Source organism: Contarinia nasturtii, unplaced genomic scaffold (genome assembly GCF_009176525.2).
Source record: "Contarinia nasturtii isolate CC-2019 unplaced genomic scaffold, AAFC_CNas_1.1 Cnas_scaffold_220, whole genome shotgun sequence".
In the NCBI taxonomy this organism is placed as follows: Eukaryota; Metazoa; Arthropoda; class Insecta; order Diptera; family Cecidomyiidae; genus Contarinia; species Contarinia nasturtii.
Window position 1 is genome coordinate 2,903,180 of NW_022197577.1, and position 16,668 is coordinate 2,919,847.

General features: G+C 33.7%; 4 protein-coding genes and 1 long non-coding RNA gene across 5 annotated transcripts in view; 2 read left to right on the plus strand and 3 right to left on the minus strand.

Moving 5' to 3' along the window:
* The first annotated feature begins 2,254 nt into the window (after positions 1 to 2,254).
* Positions 2,255 to 4,341, plus strand: LOC116337166 (tetraspanin-9). Its single transcript, XM_031761536.1, has 6 exons — positions 2,255 to 2,345; positions 2,480 to 2,563; positions 2,632 to 2,823; positions 2,942 to 3,093; positions 3,184 to 3,293; positions 3,359 to 4,341. The coding sequence occupies exons 1-6, from the start codon at positions 2,289 to 2,291 to the stop codon at positions 3,529 to 3,531; spliced, it is 768 nt and encodes a 255-aa protein (XP_031617396.1). The 5' UTR covers positions 2,255 to 2,288; the 3' UTR covers positions 3,532 to 4,341.
* A 1,594-nt stretch (positions 4,342 to 5,935) lies between these two features.
* LOC116337155 lies at positions 5,936 to 6,755 on the minus strand. The gene is made up of 3 exons (XR_004200782.1): positions 6,598 to 6,755; positions 6,427 to 6,522; positions 5,936 to 6,356 (listed from the first exon to the last, which is right to left on the minus strand). It is a non-coding gene; the product is annotated as an uncharacterized LOC116337155 (long non-coding RNA).
* Positions 6,756 to 7,340: 585 nt separating this feature from the next.
* On the minus strand, positions 7,341 to 8,529 carry LOC116337114 (tubulin-specific chaperone C). Its single transcript, XM_031761441.1, has one exon. It carries the CDS (start codon positions 8,506 to 8,508, stop codon positions 7,450 to 7,452), a length of 1,059 nt encoding a protein of 352 aa, XP_031617301.1. The 5' UTR covers positions 8,509 to 8,529; the 3' UTR covers positions 7,341 to 7,449.
* A 303-nt stretch (positions 8,530 to 8,832) lies between these two features.
* LOC116337115 lies at positions 8,833 to 9,407 on the minus strand. Its single transcript, XM_031761442.1, has 2 exons — positions 9,172 to 9,407; positions 8,833 to 8,999 (listed from the first exon to the last, which is right to left on the minus strand). Exons 1-2 carry the CDS (start codon positions 9,299 to 9,301, stop codon positions 8,860 to 8,862), a joined length of 270 nt encoding a protein of 89 aa, XP_031617302.1. The 5' UTR covers positions 9,302 to 9,407; the 3' UTR covers positions 8,833 to 8,859.
* A 455-nt stretch (positions 9,408 to 9,862) lies between these two features.
* Positions 9,863 to 16,668, plus strand: part of LOC116336900 (histone acetyltransferase KAT7) — a 29,217-nt gene continuing 22,411 nt past the window's right edge. Inside the window, exons 1-7 of the mRNA XM_031761098.1 lie at positions 9,863 to 10,034; positions 10,143 to 10,939; positions 11,020 to 11,225; positions 11,314 to 11,950; positions 12,017 to 12,194; positions 12,344 to 12,538; positions 14,918 to 15,011. Of these exons, the coding sequence (XP_031616958.1) occupies positions 10,017 to 10,034; positions 10,143 to 10,939; positions 11,020 to 11,225; positions 11,314 to 11,950; positions 12,017 to 12,194; positions 12,344 to 12,538; positions 14,918 to 15,011 (2,125 nt within the window). The 5' untranslated portion in view covers positions 9,863 to 10,016. The remainder of the gene's footprint in view (positions 10,035 to 10,142; positions 10,940 to 11,019; positions 11,226 to 11,313; positions 11,951 to 12,016; positions 12,195 to 12,343; positions 12,539 to 14,917; positions 15,012 to 16,668) is intronic.

Here is a 16,668-nt window from a genome sequence, read left to right on the forward strand (position 1 = left end):
AAATTGGCGTTTCATTGTATTGCGTGTAAAAAAACCTTCCATTGCGTAAACTTGCTTCATTGTCACTTATATAATAATTGAATGGTAGCTTCGTTAGTTTAATCGTGTTTGCAGCACCAATGATATGGATATGGTTGTGCTTCCATCAAAATGAACGCAATATCAAATTTGGAAATGAAATTTGTGAAAAATTGGTGTGTACACATGCAAAATCGTCGATATGTGAAATTGGTAACTTACAGCTGAGCATGCTATTCGCATAAACTTTAAATGTATCGGTTGAAGTTCATTCATTTCCGCTGTTTACCAATTTAATTTGTACGACAATTCGAACTGACGAAAAGTTGCGCAGCCACTTTATCACACCTGTACTTCTTACAATGTTCATTACATGGTGGTAAATACATTTCGATTTTTAGCACGTTAAAGTTTACGTTCACTTAAAATGCCTCTTTGTTGTCGTGTAATTCGTATTTGTTCAATGGGCTATCATCAATTTTCTTCAAAACAAAAAAAAACTTCTCTGCGTCAACCCAAAATGTGTCTTAATTCTCCGAGATAAAATGACTGGTCTTGGATTAAACTATGAGTCGCAGTTTTTGTGTATTTCTAATAAAATAACGTGAATCAGCATGTCGCGGCAAGTTTTGACGAGACGTAAAAACATTTGTCAACATTTTAAGTAGCACAAATCAATCATGTTCGATTTCGAACTGGATTCAAATACATTTGCAAAACACATTGGACAATTAGATAAAAATCTCAAACAAAATTCAATCCCAAAACGATGATAAAAGCATTCATTGTCTGGCCAACATATTCTCGCCGATATATAAATAAGATATCCGTAAAATGTTTTATATATTTCAAGGTCAGGTGTGTTTTGTAATCGCATATCGTCACATATATGATCGCGTTACTGTCTCATATTCGGTCAGTGCAATAAATCAAGTCTTTTGTTTTGTTTGGATTTCAGCTTTTTTTTTTTCAATTTAAATTTGTGTAGAAATAAAAGGGACGTGCCGATGTTGTGTTGTATGTCATAAAATTGTATTTTGCTCGAAATTTACATAATTGTAATGTTCTACATTATTATTTTTGCATTGATCACTCACATACGTGTGATTCCTTGAGATTTGTTGCTCTTGATCTGATCCGATTTTGCTGGCTATATCAAACAAGAAGCTTTATGATTGTCATAAAACTGAATGGAATGACGCATATGCGGTTTTCATTTAGTCAAAGGTTAAATTCATTTGAGCGATCGACTAACCAAAATAACAATACCCAATTACCTGCAAAAATGATAAATAAAAATGGTTGAAAAGTCATTGTCTCATATGTCAACCAGAAAATATACGTTAATAAAACAAAACCCTCCCAAAACGAGTATTTTGATTTTTCTTCCTTCAGCCGCTTAATTTATCGTAAATATTTGTGCACAATCTCACAAAAAATACAGTTTTATTGTCTACTTAATTAACATTTACATAAATAAAGAGACAAAAATGCGCATATTCCGCGAATTATTATGAATATTCGGCATTATTCACGTGATGTGTTGACACAAGTGTTAATTGAAATGATTAAAACCGGAATGAATGGTGTGCGTCAGCAGGAAATGGTTGAGGAAAATTTAGAAAAATATGCTGATAAAACTGTGAGATGACTACCGACCCAAATCAATTCATTCCAATTGCTGGATTTATTCGCCAATTTTTTTTTATCTTTTATTCAAAACACTTCGAGCATAAAGGTGTCGACGACCAAGACGGCAAGAAGACAACAACACGAGAAGAAAAAAACGAGTCGACGTGCTTTGTTCATCAATGCCAGTGTTTAAGTAACACTTGACAAGATCAATACACAAGTACGCATTATCGCATGCACACACAAAAAAATGTGACGAATCGGTCACATCGTATTAACCGATTGATAGGCGAATAATAAATGTTATTGTTTCGTCGAAATTGACAACTTAAATAATCTCCACATTTCAAATCTCCCGATTCTATACACGTCTTTGACGAAAATTGACAACATTCAATTATTATTATTTTTTGTTGTGTGTTATGAACTCAATCGCAAATATTGTAGGGTGTGTAGTGAACGAACAAAAAAAAATGAATAACAAATCCTTTGTGAGCACTTAAATAAGAGAAGGTGTAAATAAATTTAATAGCCACCAGTCTTGTTAAATAATTGTTGCGGTGTGGTGGGCACATAAATTAAACTGGTAAAACAACAGCGCAACAAAATCAAACTAGTCATTTTACATTCTGATTCCAATGTTGAAGCATCTATTTGAACGACCCAACGAAGACAATCAGACCCATTATACAATTGTAAACAGAACTTTGATTCTTTTTCATCGCAATTTAATAGTCTACTTTACAAGATAATTTCAATTTTGCAGCGTTAGTTCTCAACAATTGAATTAATGGTGTACTTAATTTGTGCCTTTTCATTTTTTTTCTAGAACAAAATGGGAATGGGTGGTGATGTCAACGGTTGCGGCCTCTGCGCTAAGTATTGCCTATTTGCAGCTAATTTTGTGATCTTTGTAAGTGTATTGTTTTATTTTCCATATATATTCAGATGATTTTCATGTTTTGATTTCAATGTTTGCAGATTGGTGCATCGGTTCTATTGGGACTGGGCATATGGACATTGGCCGATCGCAGTTTTATGAATGATTTGCTTGGGACAAATCTATTTAGTGGAACTGTTTATGTTTTGATTGGTACAGCAGCTGTTATCTGTGTAATTTCGTTCTTTGGGTGCTACGGTGCAGCTCGTGAAGTCAAAAGTTTATTGCTCTTTGTAAGTGGGATTTTATTTTTTATTTTTCTTGCAACATTTTGCGATTATCGGATATGAAATGATAGTTATGGTGTAGACGGGTCAAAGGTGTGGAAGTAAATTTTTTTTTCTTTGGCAGTATTTCGTGTTTGTGTTTTTGGTATTCGTTGTGATGCTAGTCGGTGCAATTTTGGGCTATGTATTCCGAGAGAAGGTGGTACAAACAATGCGCCAAGAGATGTACTCTTCGTTGCCGCTCTATGGAAATCGTCGTGCAATCACATTGGCATGGTAAGAGAGGAAATAATAAAGAGAGGAAAAGAGAGAGAGAGATAAAGAGAGAGAATTAATCGTTTGTGTGTATAATTTTATTAATTACAGGGATGAAACACAAACGCGCTTAAAATGCTGCGGCATTGAATCGTATCGTGATTGGTATGGATCAATTCCAGAATCATGCTGTCAAGAGACATACGGAGGACAACGTAAACGTAAGACAATTTGATTTTTGATTTTTTTGTGTGGCAAAAACTCAATTTTTTTCTCCATTTAACAGCATGTATTGATGCCCCATCACCACTGACACTTCATTCGAATGGATGTCGAAATGTAACCACCGAATTTGTTCGTCAACACGCTTCAATTATTGCTGGTGCTGGTATCACTGTTGCCATTCTACTGATCTTTGCTCAAGTATTTTCGTTGATTTTATTCAAAATGATCGAATAAGAATCATTCATCGAACGTTCTCATCCGCAAAATTTTGTTTCTGTTCGCTGTGTATATATTTATGAGTATTAAATGTGATGAAAATATCCAACGGATTGAATCACTGACGAAACCATGAGAATGCAGCCATAAAAAATGTTAACCACTTCAAAACAAACAAAATGTACTTCGTTTTAGTTATATGTTGTATTGACAAGATCCACTTTTGTATTGTTCATTCCATATTGTTGTAAAAACTCATCACATCGAATGATGATTTCAAATAGTCAATTCGATAAGTACATTATTAATTTGTCCGAGAAAAAGAAAATAACGTCATTCGCAAAAAAAAAATTGCGCCGAATTAAATGAAAGTAGTACAATAATATCATTTTCTCAACATATCACATTTAGCACAGATGCAGATATTCCATCATTTATGCCATCTGATCTGAGTTTTTAACGGCTTCATGACTCTTTTTTTTTAAATAAAATTTTATCGCTAATTTGTAATTATTTTTAAGTCAAAATACCTATCCAAAATTAAAGCATTAAGTCGAACATGAATTTATTTAGTTAGCGTTGTAAATTTAATGGCACCCACTTACGCACACACGTACACATACACACGAATATATATATGTGTATTTCTTTGATTTATCCTCAAAATTGATGACACACTTTTGTGTGAATTTTTTATTTTACCATTCGGAAAACCAGATTTGGTTTCAAGTCGTATACGTAACGTTACCATTGTACTACTTATGTTCCTCGTATTGCTTAATACAATCTTCGTAAAATATACAAAAAATCATATTATTCCCGAAAAAACATGTGTTTTTATTCGAAACTTTTGACATTTTTTATCTTTGTAAAAGCAATTTCACACTTATTATGACAATTTTGAAAAAAATTATAATTTGAATTCAATCAAGTCCTGTGACTGAGTTATTTCATTCGAATTTTTCATTTTGCAAATTCAATTGTAATTTTTATGATTTAATCGATGATATTGTTGTTGCAAGTTGTTCTTTGGTTTGAAGGTATTCAAATGATCGTATCCATCTACACCCAAACACTTACGATGTTCCTTAGAGTTTTGTGGCTTGATTTCATCGTATATTTGATAAAAATCACTACTATTGCGATTCATATTATCAGGGATAACTTGATTATATATCTCATTTGGTTTCATATTCAAATTTTTCGGTCCTGCAAAATAAGAAATTACGTTGCAATTTTTTAAATTGAATAAACTTGTTGCAAAGATTACCACAGTCAAGCTTGACTAGTTCATTCACATTTGTATTGTTTCTAATTTCCTGTTTAGCTGTTGATATTTGTGTCTTTTTAGCATACACACAACCAAAGAGAATTGAAGCGACGATGAAAATTAAAATTATTAATGCGAGAACGATCTTTAACCAGAACATGGGATTCACATAAGACTCTGTATTTTTGGTTGATTCCGATATACACTCATTGCCATTTCTAACATAACCACCTAAACCAAATTTAAATGGAAAGAACAAATTCATCAAAAATATACGAAATATAAAACAAAATTATTACTGCAGCATTCGCGAGAACTTTGTTGCTCTTCTGATAATTTTTGATTGATATGAGTCACTTCAGTAATTCCACCATTATGGTTATTCATCGAATAATTTTGAAACCCAATGAATTCTTTTGATGCACTAAATGAGAAATATGTCACTTGAGAGTTTATCAACACCATTTGTATGTGATTTTTTTGGTTTAGGTATTTACCGGCGTGAATAGCATATATTAGATCCTTTTAGTTCAACTGGTTTCTCATTAAGACTGTTGTTATCAGATGATCCACTTGGTGAAACTATTGGTAATACCAATTGCAAAAGGACTATCATAGTAATCATCATCGTCACTCTTTTTAGCATAAAATTTAATTACAAAAAATTACACTAATTCAGACAATTTCTTTTTATTCAACACTCTTATTATTATGCTGATGTAATACTTGGAATACTTATTAATCACAGCGCTGAATCATAGAGCTAAAATGGATAGCATAATTTTTATAGTGCCGATTTTCAGTTAATAAATGAATTCTTTATTTAAACTACCTTTCACGATAGAACGTAAAGATGTTATTCTCTTTTTACGAAATAAAATACCAAATGATTTTTAATTGATCCAAAGATAGATGATGAACTTTCAAGCAATCATTTTATTTTATTTATGGTATTTTTACTGTTGATTGCATCAATTATACTTCACAACTGAGCCAAGGCGAGATAGTTGAATGCCAAGTTTATTTAAAATGATTTCAAAAATAATGATAAGAAAACTATGACAGAATATGTTTTTAAAGTAAAATATTCTTTGAATTTATGTGTTGCAAATAAGTTTGTGAGATGAAATCATTACTGAATGAATTCATGTATTCGATTGCCAAACAAAGACCAAACTTTTATTCAGAATGGTTAATTTTGATGACTTTCGCCAACTACATTGATTTCCAAAAGTTTTACCAAATCTGGTATTGAGTTTTTTAACAGTTAGTACACAAAAATATTGTCTACACTCAAGGTGAATGACTTGAACGTTTAGTCAGTGCTATTTCAACGGTGAATTGAATATTTTATTTTTGTTATTGTATGTAAAATCCGGGCGAAATCAGGATTTATCCGGGCGATTTGACAGGCCTATGCTATGTGGACATTTATATTTATTTTTGTTCAATGCCATTGAAAATCAACTATTGTGATTTCATTCGGATCATTATTGAGGATGAGAGTGCTGTCCGTCTGTATGTTGAGCATTGGCACCTTTTTCGGTTAGTAATTTGACTACATCTGAGTGACCTGGAAAGAACGAAAAGTATGGAAAATAATCACTTTTGAAATTATTTATTTAGGAAAAGTGAACAATTACCCTTCTTAGTAGCCAATTGAAGTGTTTTATTTTTGTCTCAATCTTCAACGTTCACATTAGCTCCATCTCGATAATATTTGGCTACTTCTGTACGACCTAGAAAGCACGAAAACAAGAAAAATAATCTTTTTTGAACCATTTTTCTCTTTATTTGAAAAAGTGAATGATTACCACTCCAGCAGCCCAATGAAATGACAGAACAATCGAATACTTTATAGAAATGTCTTAATGAAATTTTGAAAAACTCTATTTAAGATGAAAACGTAAACCCTCTCGAAAATTGATTATTACAAAATTTGAGAATGAAATTGCCTCCGTTTGCGATGAAGTATACGACACTTTTGCTTTTTTATTTTACTCTATTCGCATAAAATTTCGATTAAGGCGAATCTATAAATAAATCTGTGGTGTGTGTCCTTTTTTTAGCTATGAGCAAATCAGATTATTCTTTCATGTCCGATCATCTTACTTTCGGAACAAGAAGAACAAAAATAAAACAAATTCAAAATTCTATAGCCACTCCATGTGAAGTTAGTTTCTAGATAGAACATGAAAATTCGCATAAACTCATGCCAAACTGTACGATATGCAAAATGGCACAGCTCTTTCATCTAATCTGAGCAAAATAAATAATTTTAAATTATGTATAAGTTTTCATATAAATTCCGGCAATAGTTTGATTTAATAAATCGTATTTTCACGAACATTTTCAATGAACTGACCCGATGCAAACATTGCTTTTTGATTTCATTAAATTAATCCAGAAACTAATAACTGAGCATCATGAATTTGAGGTGATGTATTAGATTTGAGCAAATAAATTGAATACATTACCATTTACCACTAAAATTATTCTGAAAAAAAAAGCATCATTCAAAAATGTGTTGAAAATAAAATAAGTAAAACTCTGTATATTTGTGATTAATGTGTTTGGAAAATTTATTCAACAGATTTTTGTTTAATTAAAGAGTTTTTGATGTTATTACAAGCAGTTAAGCAGAGCAAAAAAAAAAAGAATTGGTTTTATGTGGATAAAATCTTTTGCCGAAAATCGGTTAAGTAATCGGTCCAACATGAAATGCGTTGCTCGGGTGCAATGTGTTGCCAATTGGGCGATTGAATATCCTTCGACAGCCAGTTAAAATCGCCAACATTCTCCCAGTTATTTTTCGTCGTATCTAAGCCGGCCTTAACAAAATCATCGTCAATATTTGTGTAACTATAATTATATGGTGCGACATTGATATTGTTACAATCTTCGATGATTGTCCGGCCCGTAACATGCACGTACAAATCACAATGATGCGATGTATGCAATCGTATTTGTTGGCAACTAAAGACAAATTTACAATTGGTACAATTGTCAACAAATATCGATCGGCTCACTGGTCCACACAAAATGACACAATTTGTCAAATGCGAAAGTTGAAGCAAAGCGGGATGGCCAAAAATTTTTAATAAACAACTGTCTAATGTTGAAACGGTAATATCCTTATTGTTTGTGTCATCGGGAACTAAAACAATTTCAGCATTTTGTCGATTTTGTAGTGTCCATTGAAATGCATCGTTTACAGTACTTGCTGTTGGCTGTTGCTTGCTGGGTGCTGCATCGACGGTTGTTGTGCTTCTCGATGTGGATGCAGCATCGACTTTTGATCGAAAATTGAATTTTTTCTTAGCCAATAGCTTATCTTTGGTTACTTCGATTCGTGCTTTTAAATCATTCAAAATGCTTTGACATGCTTTTATTGTGTAATTCGATAGGAAAAATGTTGAAGCGGTTAGATAATTCTGCAAACTTTGTATGTCTTCGTGAATGTTATTGATGTCTTGCGTGAGTTTTATACGATCGTTGCTCGGTTTTAAATTGGCCAAGGCGTCTTCAATTGTTGTTACTTGTGCTCGAAATGTTTCTTGAAAATAATCTAAGCTTTCATTTGATGCATTGTTCTGCTGTTGTAGTTCATGCTTTGCATTCACCAGCTCTTGTCGTTCACGATTTCGCTTATCCAATTGATCGGCGATTTTCTCTTTATACAATTTTTGCACATCGTTTGGCTCCTTTTCTACGACAAAATCCATCTTTTTTTTTTGTTTAAATTTTCCTTGTTTGTAAATCACTTGATATATAATTTGACTTTTCTACTGTTACTAATCTAACTTCATAAAGTTCAAGGTGATCTAACCTCAAAATCGATTGAGATTTGATTTTAGATCAGAAATTGTTCTTTTTATTCGGTTGACGATGGTTTTCGATACATTTGACGACGAGCTTCATTTTGCTTGCGAGTATATTCACGTTCGGCAGAACCAGCTGGCGACATACAATATAATCCCCAACCACCACCAAGAATAACGATGCCAGAGATAAATGTTTTCATAAACGGATTCATTGATTTTGTATCGAGTCTTGATTTGAAGAGAGAATTTATTTTATTTGGATTTTTTTACGGCAAATGTTGCTGAATCTGCTTCACGCAAACGGGCCAATGCGTCTTTGTCGAAAATTTCGCCGATTCGATAAAATCCTTCAAGAATTGATGGAAATTTTTCACCGATATAACCGCGAAACGCTATCGAATAAAAGAAAACGTAAAAAAATGAATAATTAAATGCACACAACAAATCGAAATGAAATCAATAATTGGATCAAAATGTTAAAGTACATCAGAATATGAATAATGTGTCACGAGTATCGAACAGATGGTCAATATTTCATCAAGAAATCAAACATTTCACAATTACCTTGGTCTCTATTCATACGAAACCAAACACCGTAGGAACCGAAAAATGCGATTGTTTCAACAAATAGAAAGATTTTCAATCCGCCTTGAAATCTCTTGAATATTGCGGGCTTTGCAGACTTTTGAATCATTACAAACAGAACAAATAAATTTGGAATTGTAATTGATTCAACACTATTTGATCATCACTGTGGTTATTGTGCACTGTCAATCGAAAATGGGCAGCAGTCAAAAGCATGAATGTTACGAAGCCTGAAATATACGGAAATCTAAAGTATGGTGATGTGGAGAGAATACAATCATAAGTATCGTGTGCAATATAAACGTTTAGTTACAAACATTTTTAAAATGATATTGGACGAGTGTTTTTAAAGCATTTCCGACCGAAATATCTGTATTTCATTCCATGTTTTCGTTTTCTAATAAAAATTCCATTTAAAAAAAATATTTTCATTTTTTTTTTTTAAATAAAAAAATAAGAATTAAGTTTAAATTGAAACCAAACGCAATGTATTTGTAGTGAACGAAAATATACTCAAGCAAAGTACGCCTTAAGTCCAAAATGACAGTTTGACGAGTCTGTGCATTGTAAGAAAGAGATGAATGGCTGTTTTGCACAAATGTCAAACAGCCGTAGATGACAACAAATGAAAACAATTATGGCATTTGTTTGCTATCGATAAATTGTGTATTTTGTGATTGTATATTTCCAAAAAAATTGACTAAAATGCGTTATTTTAATTGATTTATAATGGCTGTATTAACATTTTAACGAAATACTCGATTGAATTGAACCATAAAAAGGTTTCTTTAAATGTTTTAATCGGTGTAAATTGGTGTATAAAAATGTCGTCACGCAAAAAGGTACGGTGTAACACATACAAAAAAGAAGAGTTGTTGTTGTTTTGAATGGCGCGAAATAATATCGCAATTTTATCAATTGATTTGATTGTTTTTCTTTCCAATCTGTAGTCGGTGAGTACGTCTGGAACGAGTTGCAGTAGTTCCGGTACAACATCATCGAGTGGAAGTACAAGTGATTCGGATTCGAATTCATCCAGTTCTGATTCTGAATCGTCCAGTTCGCAAGGTGGTAATCGTAGTTCAGCTTCAAATAGTACACCAAACGAATCGAAATCATCACAAGCAACACCAGCTAAAAAAGAGAATCCAAAAGAAAATGCAAATGCCAAAATGGAAAATGAGAAAACGCCGCCAAATGCAACAAATAATAAAACAAAAGGAGCTGGCGCCACGTCAAAGGGATCACATGCACAACAACAACATCAACAACAAAAAACAAATTCACGAAAAGTGACCGCTTACTCAAGTGAAGATGAAACACCGCAAACAAAAGCTGAACAAGCCGAAGCAAAACGAATACAAAATGAAATTAAGAAAAAGACTGTCGCATCGCAAGCGCTCAAATCGAAAATAGCACCACTGCCACCACCGACTGGCGGTAAAGCGCCGCCGTCTGTTGTAAAACAACATCAGCAAATGAATAAGGCAGCCGCCAATCGAAATAATAATGCGAATAAATCGAATACAAAATCTCCCGCCAATTCGAAAAAGAAGAGCATTTTCTCACCAGATAATTCGTCTGAAAGTGAAGGAGAAACACCAACCAAGAAAAATGCGTCACCGACGAAAAAAACACCGGCGCCCAGAGGTCGACCGCCAAAAAATAAACCACCCGAAAAACCACCGCCGCCACCCAAATCATCCGAATCATCATCCGCTTCGTCAACCGATTCATCTAGTTCGAGGTTTGACAAATTAAAACACCATTTTCCATTTTCATTTGTTGTACTAATCAATTTTTTTTATTCATTCGTTTCGTCAACAGAGATTCAGAGTCTGAGTCAAGTGCACAGTCATCGCCGCCAGTTAAGAAAAAACCGACCGTGGGGCGAAAGCCCGGTAAAAAGCAATCACGAAATTCAGCATCAGCATCAACATCAAAATCGGATCAACATGGCAATTCTGAATCGGATGTCGACATGAAACCCGTTACTCGTTCATCAAATACTCGTAAATCAAAACATTTGACAGGTAAATTAGGATCAAATCAACTGTTTTTTTTTTTTTCAATTTTCGATGCCAATGAATTAATTAAAACGAATTTTTATTTTTATTTTAGCTATTTTCAATCCATCGAAAGCGTCCGAACCATCTGAATCGGAGACCGATGTAAAGCATACAAAGAGTCCTGTAAAACGTACAAAAGGAAAAGCAAATAATTCCAAAATAAATTCCAAACTAAATGCAAACGTTCCGAAAAAAACCGTGTCAGTTGTTGAAGAGCGAAAGTGTCCAGTCGATGGTTGTGATTCAATTGGTCATTTGAATGGTAAATTTGAAAAACATTTTACACAAGAAGCTTGCCCTTTCTATCACAATGTTTTGCTGGATGAAACAAAAAAACGGCGTGAAGAACGTTTGAAACATGAAGATGAACGTAAAAAGGCGACCATTTTATTTGATCCAATGTCAAATGTAACGACCGTCGAACAAAAAGCCTATCAAATGAAAATCAACGATATGCGTGCGAATTTTGTACCGAATCCACCGTCACCAGTGCGCCAACCAAATCAAAATGCTATAGCGAACAAACACCATCAGCAACAACAAAATGGCGAAACTAAACAAAAAGAACCAACACTCAAAGGATATGTAACCGATTACGATTTGAGATTATTTCAAGAGGCACAGGCGGTTGCTAGTGAAAAAATCGAAACTGATCTCTTAAGATGGCCAGCCGACAACAAAGGAACAAAGTAAGTGAATACTGTACATGTTGAAATTTGAAACCAAAAAAATTACGGTTAATTTTCGATTTTCAGGTATATAACGATGGGAAGGCACAATATGGTAGTTTGGTACCAATCACCGTATCCAGACGATGCAGCCCGTTTACCAAAATTGTATTTATGCGAGTTTTGTTTGCGATATCAAAAATCAGAAATCACAATGAAACGACATGCAGCCAAATGTGTGTGGCGACATCCACCTGGAGACGAGGTATATAATAATCGGCTTTATTTGTATTTAAGTCTTCTTCAATATTTCCATTCATCTTTCACTGCGTTCGTCAGAAATAGAAAGAACTTTTATTTAACTTGACGAACGAATTTTAAACAATTAATCATTCATTTGTCCATTCTATACAGATTTACCGAAAAGGAAAGCTTGGCGTATGGCAAGTGGATGGAAAACGACAAAAACAGTACTGTCAACATTTATGTTTGCTGGCCAAATTCTTCTTGGATCACAAAACCCTGTACTATGATGTCGAACCGTTCTTATTCTATGTAATGACATTGGCCGATTCGGAGGGTTGTCACACCATTGGGTATTTTAGTAAGGTGCGTGCACTTTATAAATAAAGCCATTAGCATAAGATATTGAACATGCAGCATCTGTTTTCGTGCAAATCAGATTAAAATAAATGAGTGAAAGGCACTTTTCTTCACTTTGTGTATTCAAACATCTTATCACATACACATGTATACAAAATAGCTCAATTAGACCTGACAATAAATTTGCAATTCATGAGAATCAAATGAAGGGAATCCCATATTATGGGGTTTCCTGCAAAATTGATTTAATGATTAGTTCGTCGCTCATTATTATTGTTTCTCCGCCGTATGAGCCCCACCAATATAGTAGAGTGGTTCCCAGAAAATGTTGTCCAGATTTATTTTAATATCTTCAAACTTTCAGAATGTTTTTTTTTTTTTGTGAAAAAAATAACACGTGAAAAGTTTCACGTCATTTCGATGTCATACAAAACTGCCATACAAAATCCATTGATTTTTCAGATTTTTGTTTGAAAAGCGTATCAAAAATTATTAGTATCGTAAAACTAAAGTAATATTTGGTTTTCTCGTGACAATAACATATTTGTTTATAGCGGAAAAGAAAATTTTTCTGGATTTTAAAATTGATCCAAATCCGTTAGTCGAGAAAACTCCCGATGACGTTTTTAAATCTAAAATACGTTTTTTCATGTCGTAATTTCGAGCTTTTTGTTTTTGGACCACTCTAATATATAGCCAAAATAAGTGTTGTTAAGGTTATGCTTTTCATGCGATTATCGTGGATCTCATTACTTTATAACATATATGAAATTTTCGAGTACAGATTATCAGTAAACAGCATATGAATGAAACTATCTTCAAACCGTCTAAGAGGTGCAAAACTTGTATATAAATAAAATATCGCGTGTATGTGTATACTATCCATATAGATGTGATGCTATACACGGTTATTGAACTGTTTGAATGCGGAACATTCACCCCAAATACCATAGTCGTCGCATTGTATGGCTCACAATGCCGCCATATGACTACTGCAGTTTATCTATCCATTTGGTTTATATTGCTCACATGCTTTTTTCTGTTCAGCCAAGGCAATTTCAGTTTACTATAGATCTCAGATATATCAATATATTTTCAAACAAAAATAGATAACATTGTGTGGCCGGATTTAATTATTTGGGTATATTAAACTTTGTCCAATTTTAAAGCAGTGTGCGATTTACACATTTGCTTTAAGATCCGAATACAATAAATCTGAAATGCGAACCAAATGAAAAGCAAAACTATGTAAAATTGTACATTCATATAGAATGCAAAACAAAAAAGAAATTTCGTAATCTTGCTGTATTGTACTTGCCAAAATGTGTGTGTGAGCAAAAATGACCAGGGTACTAAAATGAGTTTTAAATTGTTAATTTATTGAAAACATTGATGTTATTATTTCTTTTTAATGCTCCGTTGTTGTTGTTGTTGTTTTTTGTCTGTGGTAGTTGTTGCATTTTATTACATAATTATCACACGTTCCGCGTCGCACGGGACACTTGCTGCACACATACAAATCCAGAAAATTTAGTATCAAGACGGCAAACCGGCCAACAACAACAAAAAAATGCATGCAAAGAATTCGCGACAATTAAAAATCGTATCGCCGAAGTAATTTATTATTGAATATTCAATAGAGACGATTAATCTTTTTTTATTTCGTGGTTCGTTTTTAACTAGAGTTGCGAATCCATGCCACATAATCAATATCACATCTTCGTCGCTCACCAAGCTACATATTGTGTCGTTTTTCATGTTATTGTTACATTGTAACAGTGTCAACAGATAATTTGTAAAGAGCGACACACAGAGAGGGAGAGAGAGAAAGAGAAACGGACCAATTTTTTTATGGTTTACAACACGGTGATAATAATAAAAAACCGAAATATAACGACAACGACGATGGTGAGCTTGTGGTGCTGATATTTTTTTGCGATAAAAAAATTGTAATATAGCTGTTTATTTTCGATGTTATTGTAATGTCAAAAAGACGAGAAAAAAAACATTTCTCCGTGGCCATCTGTTACCACTTTGTCTTTTGGGGTATACTTACTTTGGCTGTGCAGCGCACTTAAGACAGGCCGATGAAACGTTCAGATCGATACGTTGTCTGTACTGAGCAAAAAAAACCAACAACAACAACACATTTCTTCTTCGATCAAATTAAAACCGACGTATATTACCCGATTGCTAACATACAACAACAGCGATCAATGAGTGGATTCACTCTTGTGCATGCATAATATAATATAATATAACGAAATTCTTATCATCCAAAAAAATCCACAAGTTTTTTTCGCTGTCTCTTTCTTTTGCTCCGTGTGTTACTCTAAATTTAATTTATATTCACTTTGACGTTGTTTTTTTTTTCTTTTTTTGCAGGAAAAAAATTCATTCCTCAACTATAATGTATCATGCATTTTAACATTGCCGCCATATCAACGCAAAGGCTACGGACGTCTTTTGATCGATTTCAGTAAGTATAAAACACTATCATTTCTTCGATGTCCATCATTATATTTATTTTCTTTACCTGCCTTTTGATTGACGATATAATGACTTCCCAAAAAAATGCCACGCATTTGCACTCATGTCAATGCTGTGTTACATACAAAAGTTTGCTAGAAACGTTTTATTCTTGAAGCAATGTAAAATGTGTGAAAAAAAATATGTTCAACAACAACATGAGATGGCCACGGGCAGTTTTTCACAAGCAGTGCATGGATATTCGGGACAAACGGTAATTTTCGCCAATTAGAAGCACATAAATGTGAACATGCATTTTTTCAAGTTACCTTTCTCTCTGCGCTCAATATCTTCTCTCGCCAATCGAAAATTGACGGAGTGTGAGAGAAAATACCAAATTAAGTTCTTCGATTGACACATTGCAATTGCAACCTAATAATAATAATCGATTCAATTGCAAAATTACCGGGTTAAATGCATGTGTGTGTGTGGTCCGAATGGTTTTCGATGGATTAAGATTACAATTAAAATTGATGTCGGAAGAAAACACAGAAATGCATTCAATTGAAATTGTGTTTTGACAATGAGAACTTTCATTTGCCCAAATTGAAACAGCAACCTTCAATTTCCAGCGCACATTTTTCATTATCATTTTCGTAATTACTTATTACAATAGTGTGTGTGTTTATCCCACTTGTTCATCTTCAGGAATAGAGACCATCAAAAAACAACCAATTGGCATTTCGTTGGCTGCAATACAATACAATGTTCAATCTATCGTTTGCATACCATTTGAGAGCATACGTTCTTATTTCACCTATTCAATACACTTTTTGTTAGTTTGTATATTCGTTTGGTTTTCGCTCATCTTCATTATCCACTTATATACATGTTTTGCTTATTTAATTGTGTTGGTGTGTATGCGCTACATCATCGTCTTTATATGCCCACGTCTAAAAGTCTTTTTGCAGATACCCCGAACATTTTCGCAATTTTATAATAGAAACATTCGAGTAAGTGTGTTGGGTCGGTTCTTTTTGCTGTTGTTGTTGTTTCTTTTCTCTTGTTGAATTTTTATGTGCGTAAAGAGATCTGTCTGGCTTTGTTGGGAAATTCATCGTCAGTGCACCCGACGTTTTAATATTTTGGTCTGGTATGAGCGGTTTGCATGTATGCTTTCACGGTTGCTTTCTCTCTTATTCTTTCTATCTCCCTATCTCTCTTCCTCTCCGATTGTCGTTTACGTTCGGTTGTGTCTAGCATGTCTATGCCCTGGCTGCGAAAACCACGCCTTTTACATGAATGTTCTTGTGCTGTTATTATTAAATATTATCGTTTTTGCTGGTCGTTATTTTGTGACTGTTGTTGCTTTGACTGTGCTGTGCGAATTTATTTTCGCTCTATCTCTCTATCACACAAATACACACTTTCTCTCTCTCTTTCTCTCTCTCGCTATGTGTAATGCAGTAATTTTTCCGCTGGTTATTATTGTTGCTGCAGCTTATTGATGCGGTATTTATATGCTATAGTCAAACAAACAATTCTTCTCGCTTTTTTGGGGTTCTGTTTGAAAAAAAAAAACTTGCATGCAATTGAGTGAGACAGCCGCACAGACTGTGATATGGATTGATGAAACGGTTTACCATCCATTAAATACATCAAAAAAT

What these genes read in the sequence shown, in the direction of transcription:
- LOC116337166 (XM_031761536.1), top strand. Translation starts at nt 2,289, where the DNA reads ATGTTGAAGCATCTATTTGAACGACCCAACGAAGACAATCAGACCCAT. An exon ending in TCAAAAGTTTATTGCTCTTT is followed by an intron (nt 2,824 to 2,941) that starts GTAAGTGGGATT and finishes TTTCTTTGGCAG; the next exon opens with TATTTCGTGTTTGTGTTTTT. An exon ending in CGTGCAATCACATTGGCATG is followed by an intron (nt 3,094 to 3,183) that starts GTAAGAGAGGAA and finishes TATTAATTACAG; the next exon opens with GGATGAAACACAAACGCGCT.
- LOC116337114 (XM_031761441.1), bottom strand. Translation starts at nt 8,508, where the DNA reads ATGGATTTTGTCGTAGAAAAGGAGCCAAACGATGTGCAAAAATTGTAT.
- LOC116337115 (XM_031761442.1), bottom strand. Translation starts at nt 9,301, where the DNA reads ATGATTCAAAAGTCTGCAAAGCCCGCAATATTCAAGAGATTTCAAGGC. An exon ending in TCGTATGAATAGAGACCAAG is followed by an intron (nt 9,000 to 9,171) that starts GTAATTGTGAAA and finishes TTTATTCGATAG; the next exon opens with CGTTTCGCGGTTATATCGGT.